The sequence below is a fragment of the Chaetura pelagica genome, unplaced genomic scaffold (genome assembly GCF_000747805.2).
Source record: "Chaetura pelagica isolate M959 unplaced genomic scaffold, ChaPel_1.0 scaffold17, whole genome shotgun sequence".
NCBI classification, from domain to species: domain Eukaryota; kingdom Metazoa; phylum Chordata; class Aves; order Apodiformes; family Apodidae; genus Chaetura; species Chaetura pelagica.
The window spans coordinates 2,901,331-2,909,702 of NW_009970726.1; the positions used below are offsets into that span (position 1 = coordinate 2,901,331).

At 38.7% G+C, this 8,372-nt stretch overlaps 1 protein-coding gene across 1 annotated transcript in view; it reads right to left on the reverse strand.

The window, feature by feature from the left end:
- Nucleotides 1–5,384, reverse strand: part of PRTFDC1 (phosphoribosyl transferase domain containing 1) — a 54,816-nt gene extending 49,432 nt beyond the window's left edge. The window contains exon 1 of the mRNA XM_010007021.1: nucleotides 5,346–5,384. Coding sequence (XP_010005323.1) covers nucleotides 5,346–5,384 — 39 coding nt within the window. The remainder of the gene's footprint in view (nucleotides 1–5,345) is intronic.
- Nucleotides 5,385–8,372: the final 2,988 nt, after the last annotated feature.

The following is an 8,372-nucleotide window of genomic DNA, read 5'->3' on the forward strand; positions in this document are numbered from 1 at the left end:
GGGCTGCGGGAGGCGGGGCCGGGCCGTGCCCGCCGGGCAGGGGGTGCCCGAGGCCCCGGGGCGGGGGGTTGTGTCTCTGCGCTCGGGGCCGGTCCTCCCTCCGCCTCCCTCCTGAAGGTTTGTAACGCGTAGGCTCAACTGTACGTAAAGCGACGGGGCAGGTGTTCGGGCAGCACTGAGGGACGGGCGGGGTGGGGGGAAGGTCTGGACAGAGCTAAGTAGGAGGCCTGGGAATAAGTTACTGGGTAAGATTAAGCTGGTGTGGTTTAAACTGACAGGTTTTTATTTAGACTCTAGGGAGAAAAAAAGGATTCCAGAAAGCAAATTTCCAGTAGTTCTTCCATTCTTGCAGACTTCTGAACTGGTGCTCCTTCATCCCCACCACTGTGCATATGATGGCGTGAGCTACCTCTTCCCAAACCTTCAGTCCACCACCATGACCAGGAACCATGCAGTCTTCTGCCATCCCCTTCTAATTATTTTAAAATTAATATTTTGCTCTCATAGCTTCATGGATGAGAAGGAGCTTGCTTCTTCTCTTGGGTTCCTCTGTTTTCTACCTTTACTTTCCCATGTAAGAAGTTTAAATTTGGACTTCCTGTTTCCTTTTTGTATCCTCCCTTTGGGGAAAAATGCTAGCAGCCTCTCAGTCCACTATGGATAAAGTTGCAGCTTTTCACTTTCTTAAAAGTGAAAGTTGGTTATGATTTCTGGTATTTATCCATTAAATATACAAGTAGTAGAATTCTGCCATTCCTATACTAGAATTACAGGCAGAGAGTTTTAGGGAAAATGTGGCAAAAATTAAACACCAGATACCTGGGGTGCTCTTTCTTCCAAGTAGGAAGACATTTCAGTTTGGTTTCTAGAGTGCAGTCATTTACACTTGCTGGTCACAAGTCCTAACAGATGAATCCAGAGAAAAGTATGGGTGTGTCTACAGTAGGAGTTTGGTGTCCAACATGGGCTGTTTTTTTAGGTGCATCCTGTTAGTACATTTACACTCCAAGTCTGGCTAAGTCCTAAAGCAATTGAAAAGGTATGCTGAAAAAAAGTTCCTGTTCACAGTGCTTCAAATAAACTTAATAAAAAGTAATGAATTTGATAAACAGCATATACAGACTTGTACAAACCTACCTAAAGTAAGTAAAAATATTTTGGTAAAATAGAATATTTTCATAATGGGGAAAATCTCTAAACATTTTTGCATTTCAATTGCATGTCAACATGTCATACTACTACTGAGAAAGAAAGTCTAACGTTTCATCTAATCTTGGGGATTAAATGCTACTGATTTGTACCCACAGCCACTTTTCAAGGTGTGAAGGTTCTTCTCACTTGGAGATGGGCAAGAACCATTTCTAAAGCCCACATTCTGAAGCTAATTGGATTACAGCTAGAAACTCAGATTACTGTTGCCACTGCTGTATGAGTCCTGGTTTCTTCTACTTTTTGGACTGGTTGGCATACTATTACAGAGCTTTATGTCTTTTTAAGCCACATTCTTTATCACAACACTGCAATACAATAAATTGTTCTAACTGCGCCGCAGACAGAAGCTTAATGATTTGCAAAAGACAAACATGAACAAGATAGTAAAAAAATAAATAAATTCCTCTGGCACTGTGCTGAAAAACTCAAGCAGGAAATGTTTGTTCTTCCCGTCAAGGTTGGATGACTGCATTTTGTCAAGTCTTCCTTTTGGTATTCTTCTCATCCAGCAGTCTTACAGGGCTCACTTAAGAAGTGTAATGAAGTGTCATGTCTTGCTAACAATAAATAAGGGTATGGAAATGAAATACTAGACAAACCTAGCTGGGGTGCAGTTTGAAGGGTCGTGCTGCTACCAGCAGCCACCAGTCCAATACACAAAGTTGTGCTTCTCTGCATAAGATTTTTTCATTGGCAGAAAATGTAATTTTTTTTTATTATTTTTTTTTAACTTTTGTTGCAAATGAGACAAATTCAGGGTTCTGTAAGCCCACAGAAATACCAGAAACCAGAATTAATGAGGCTCTTTGTGCATGATGGAAATGCAGCTGCTAGGGATTTTGCTATGGACGTATATGTACCTACTGAGTGTTTATATTGTACTATGTGGTGTAGAATTAATGAATTTACAGTAGATTTTAAAAATCTTTTTCAATTAGGGCCAAAATATGATTATTTAAAACATGATGTTAGGTCCTTAACTGTGAAAAAAAGTGTAAGCGTTCTGAAGAATGTTCCTATTATCTTTGTTTAGTTGTTTGTTTATAAACTAAAAATAGGAGGAACAGAATAAACAGTTCTAGATATACAACCATGGGAAACGATCAAAGGGGGAAAGAACAAAGAAAATAGGGTAGATAATACTAACAAGTAGGTCTGGACACATAGCCAAAAGACATAAAGGAGCAGATGGAAGAAGCAACACACAGAGAAAAAAACGAGTTAAGAATTATATGCAAATCCCTTGTGAATGTATTTATATCTTGGGCCTTTACAGAATTAACTTTATCATTTCAGTTACACATCCTTTCCTTTCTTACCCTGTTACTGATAAAAGCATGACATGTAGTATAGTCTTTCACAACTCTAATGTAAAGAAATACTGAAAATGGAAGGTTAGGGCAGAGACGTATCAAGAAAGCAGTCCAAGACAAACATTACCATGGAGTTACCTGTTAGACTTTGCAAATCCATTATATGTATTCTCCTTCCAAGAAGTTATAACCAACATTTGACAACTCAGTTTAATATGTAAACAACCAAAATAGACAAGAAAAGCATGAAAATCCAGAATATTTCAAGAGGTATGGCTTACCTAGATCGAAACTTGCCAATTAGGGGTTGAAGTAAGAGCTCTTATTCTGGTTCTGCCTGTTGCTGTAGCTGTTATGTGAACAGCAGAACTGTAAACAGTCTTATCAAGCATAAACCTGCATTTCTTAGTGGTTACAAGGCAAATTACCCGCCCTCACCCCCCAGGTGTTGCAGAGAAAGACATTTTTGGGTAAAATGGCCACTGAAGAGAATATTAAAAAGATAAGTCTAGTAGATGCACTACTTTAGGGCATGTTGAAGGCAATTCTAAATTGTTTTCATATCCAGTTTTAATGTATTCCAGAATTTTGAGTTCTTCTGCATTACCTGAGGCAGATACCCAGTCCACAGGGTGGCGGCTGAAGACCCTGAGTGCTACAGAACATACCTGCCAGACAGTGTTGCAGACATCTGGGAGAACATGAAATACTATTTCAAACCATTCCAACATTCAAGAACGTAGGGAGACAGTAGGAAAAGCTGTCCAATTAGTCCCCCTTGTGACTACTGTACCACAGCAGCTGATGGAGCAGCAGTGCAAGCTGGGATCTATTTGTCCATCTTCAATTCCAGCAGAATTAGCACCTTGAAGAATTATAAAGTTCAGTTTTAAAGCAATTGTAGCATTTAAGATGCACAAGGGAAGTTCACAACATGAGGCTATCACAGTTTACCTGTACTGAGCCTACAAGACTGATAAAGGCTTTGAAAATTAACTATTAATAACTTTGATATCAAGAAGATTGCTAAAAGCTGCCATTCCACCTGTTAATCTGCTTTTACTTTTTTATGACCTTTAAGTCAGTGTTAGGCACTGCTTGACAGAATTCTAGGCTTTGACTTATTTCGTCTATGATAAACATACTACATTTTTGTTTGTTATTAATCTCGCTATGCCAGGCTAGAGCAGTGAGAGCTTCACTTGGCAATTTCCTGGCTCCTGAAGATACTCTTCCTGCTTTTCAGGTTCATGTTATTAATAAGAGTTCCTTATAGCTGAAATAAATGCAAACAAAAATTTCCTCTTGTCCTTTAATACTAGAATAAACTTTATTTCCCTCATAATATTATGCAAATATTTCTCCCAACAAGCTATTGAGAAGTATTGACATTTAAATGATAAACCATTATTTTCAAGGAATGCCGCTCACATCATATCCTATGACAAATTCATCATGCACTGCCATGAAAACTAGTCAGGGAATTGTAAATATGTACATAGTGGGTTACACCCAATGTAATGAACTAAACTGTTAGGAGTTTTGTTTTCTTTTCAAAGGAGGTTGTTCACTTGGCTTGATCACCCTTTTTACTTTTTTATTAAACCAGCAAATTTGGGAAAATCTGCAAAACCAAAGAGTTTTGAGTGTTTTAAACAAGTAATGGTTTAAAGACTTTTTTTTTTTTCCCAAAAAAAATATCTCAGTCATCTTTGATGTAATTTGTATACCTCACAGCTTGCCTAGAATAAACAGCACAGTAACAAAAGTGTATTGAAAAGCAGAATCTGGTCCAGCAAGTTCTCCAGTAGAGCAGGCATGCTGAATGTCCATGGCCTGCTAACCCCTGAGCTCTGCTGCTGCACAGAATGACCTGCTCCCTCAGGGTGCTGGAATGCTGGGTTTGGACCATTTGCTAATTTTATTGTTTGTGTAAAAGACAGACGATTCTCCTAAGCAAACAGCAAAACCTGGTGTTTCCTCACACTGCAGTGCTCGGGGCCATGTGTTGAACACTAGTAATTTTTTCTTTCCTCTAAAGAGAGAACTATTACATTGTTTCCTCAGCATTGATATGGCCCCTGAAGAGATATGGGACTAGTCCTAGAGCTACCTGTCTATCTTTACAGCAGCTCTGGGAATTAAAGGACTCACCTGAATTTTCTATATGGGGCTTCTCACCTAGCAAGAGTAAATGAAACATTAATTTAATTAAGTTTGAGTGACCAGTTTGAGACAGCGGCTTTCAAACTGTTATATAGTGCTGTCTAGGTTCAAAACATAGCTTCTAACTTTAGGCATACATATGCCGTATTGGAAACATATGGGCTCAAATTGCAGAAGTCAGGAACCCCCCAAATGAGAAATGCAGTATAAACAGCTACTAGTGGAAAAGCCAGGTAAAAAGTAATTTACCATTGCATTTCAAAAACATTCTATGACATTGCTCCAGGGAATAAGTTAAGTGCTTTAAATCTCATTTCTCTTCCTTCAACTCCTACTTCCCAGTTGCTGAAACAAATGAGATGACGGTTCTTGGAAAACAGATCCTTTCAGTAAACAACTTGAATCCGTCCCCTTTATTGCATGGTCATAATTCATTCCTAGATTATAATATGTGTTATTATTAATGTTGTTGTTATCATCATCATCATATGGCAGCTCTGCTTACAGACAAAATTTTATGTGTCAAACACTAAGCAAAGAGAGAAAAAGATTATCCACATGACAGATAATTTACAATCTAACAACTGGCAACAGTGCCAGGAGAGTTCAATGAAACTGCACAGGCCAGCAAGATAACCCCTAATCTCAGCTCACCGGCAGCTCAGCTGCTCTTACATTTTTGATGGGCACCATCGCAAAGAATATTTGAAGAAGGATTGGAATACAAAGTGATTCCAGTGTTTGTGTGGATTTCTCCATGCTGCTTAGTCAATACGGAGGCAAGCATCGAATAACAAATTAACAACATAGGCTACTACAGTGACTGAAGATAATTTAATCCTCACAGCAACATCCACAAGACCAGCTGACATAAATCTAATCTCCTATTTTGCTATTCCTGCTCATCTACAATAATTTGTTGGACATACAGTCTAGAAAAAAAAAGTATGTTTTTTATAACTTGGTGAGGAAAACCTTTTTCACTGTAAGGGTGACAACACTGGAACAGGCTGCCCAGAGAGGTTGTGGAGTCTCCTTCGCTGGAGACATTCAAAACCCATCTTGACATGTTCCTGTGTGATGTGCTCTGGGTGATCCTGCTCTAGCAGGGGGGTTGGACTAGATGATCTTTCCAGGTCCCTTCCAACCCCTAAGATTCTGTGATTCTGTGAACTGGAAGTCAGTCACATTTACCTTAGCACCCTTTAAACAGAAAAAAAACAAACAACAAACAAGCAAGAAACTTATCTCACCCTGAATTCCTACCATAATGCCACTGCTTAGCCTGGAGGATGAAACCATGGAATTCATATTTTATTTACATATCATTACATAACATAAAGGAGCTGGAGTAAGATCAAGACAGAATGGAAAAAAACGAACAATCTAGGCATTCAGCAGTCAAGTATACGTGACTACCTCAGACATCCACTCATGGAGTGAAATGGCCAGTCCTGAGCTTGGTCAGGCTTAGTACACCTCTAGTTACTGAGGTAGATGATCCCAATCAGCAGCAGGGCTCAGCAGATGGCTTCCTTGACTATGGGAACGGTCAGGCAACCTTAATGATAGGTTTTACCACCTGTCTCTCCTGTAATTATATTATTAATATCACAAGCATCATAAAGCCAAGGATGAAAGTGTTGACTAGGACTGGCATTTATCTATGACTCTCATTAATCTGCATATATGTGAAGTTTTCTTATCTAAAAGATGTCTGACTTCATTAGGGCTGAAATTGTTAGATGTGTTGTTTGCCCTGAAACATATGCCAGTGAAAGGGCTAGATTTTAGCTTTGTGGCACAGTGATCACAGCAGCAGTTTGTGATGCAAATTTTTACAAAAATATAAAAAGGGCCAGATCATGCCCTCCTATAATAAAACCCATCTACAGAGACTCAGGAAAATTAAATTGGTGAGGAATTTCTCCCATATTATTGCTCCCACAGAATTATGCCCTTCCTGTTTTGCGAGGGGAATGAGGTTACCCCTCTGGAAGGAAGATTCTGAGGAACTGTCCCAGACTTAGTCCCCAGGAATGCATGCAGAGCCCAAGAAGCCACCATGCTTTGAGACCAGACACATGGAGCCCATATGCCCTGACAGATCTGATGCTTGCTTGAGGCAGCTCTGTCGGGAGCCCTACAATCAGGAACTCCCTGTTTGTGACGATGCCATATCTGATCCCTTCCTTCCTGGATATAAATAGTTTCATTCCAAAGAACAGCCAGTGAGATATTTATCATAATTTCATGTTGCTATTTTTAAAAAATAGATACACAGTTTTGTTATGCACCACTTCCAGCAGGAAATATTTTCATATTGTGGCAACGTAACTCTTACTGATCAACAAAACATTCATCCCCATTTAGTAGGTATTCTGTGATGGCTATCCAATTTAATATGGACCATTAAAAAATACTAGTTTGAGACTTATGAAGTACAAGAGGCATTTTAATTATTTTCATTCTAACTATGTCATTGATTATCAGCAATTGACTAGTGAATTTAGAGAACATTTAAACTGGCAATGCTGCTTTTTAGCTTGTGGGCAGACTTGTTTCTGTTAACATTTATCTTTAATCCTTCATCTCTTATGAAGGAACAATTTTATCAGAATTATTGAATTTAGTAACTTTTTTTGCTTTAGTTAGACTGATGGTACATATTAGTTGATTCACAAACATTACATCTCCAGTTACTAGCATTTCCTGAACATACATACAGAGTTACATTATTTGGATTCTGTAAAAGTATTGTGTCAAAATTCTTCCCAATGAGAGTTCAAGGGTAGGAATGTTATCCTTCTGCGTGTATTTTCAATTGTATTCATTATAATACATTTTTCCCAGGATCAGACATATTGGTAGGTCACATAGAATATAGATAAAAATAGACAGGAGTTAGAACCTCCCCATCAGGTGACAGAAGCTGGTCACCTGTATCAAAAGGGGAACATCCCAGGTGACAGCAGAGCTACCTGCGAAGCACTATATGAGATTTATGCAAAAAACCCCACAGTACTGTTGAAAGACACTAGTAAGTGACAGCCCAATCAGCTACAGAAGTGCATGGGCTTTAGTCTCTCCCTCTGCTGTTAAGCAGGAATACATTTTGCATGCCTTCCTGTTCACTTCCTAGTTTCCCAATAATATACTAATATCGCTCTGACAATTTAAAAAGTAGTCATTTTTACTGGATGAGGAATGTTTCCAAGTGTGGCCTAGTTGCTTGTCTCAAATTTTGGGATAGGCCACCACCTACTTTGCATTTCCATGAAGACAGTACTGATGATAAACGGAAGAACCAAATGCAGATCCTCAACCTAATGCAGCCAAATGGTCTATGAGTAACTAAAAGCTGAGACTGAAGCAGTGGGAATGCAGGCTGGTTTGGAGACCAATCTAGTTTTTTTATTCTAAGCCACAAGAAACAGCCATGTTTGATTATATTGCATTTCTTAAGAAAGGCATCTTGCACTTCACTAAGAGATAATGTGACATGTTATTAAGTGCTTATAATTGGTGTGGTTTTCTAAAATATACAGTATAAGTCATTATTTTGAGTAAATAGTATATAAAATTCATGTTTGACAAAGCTACAGGTCTCTTCCAGCTTGTCTCTTTTAAAAATAAACATGATTGCTTAACACTGAGTTACAAAGAGGAAAATACACATTC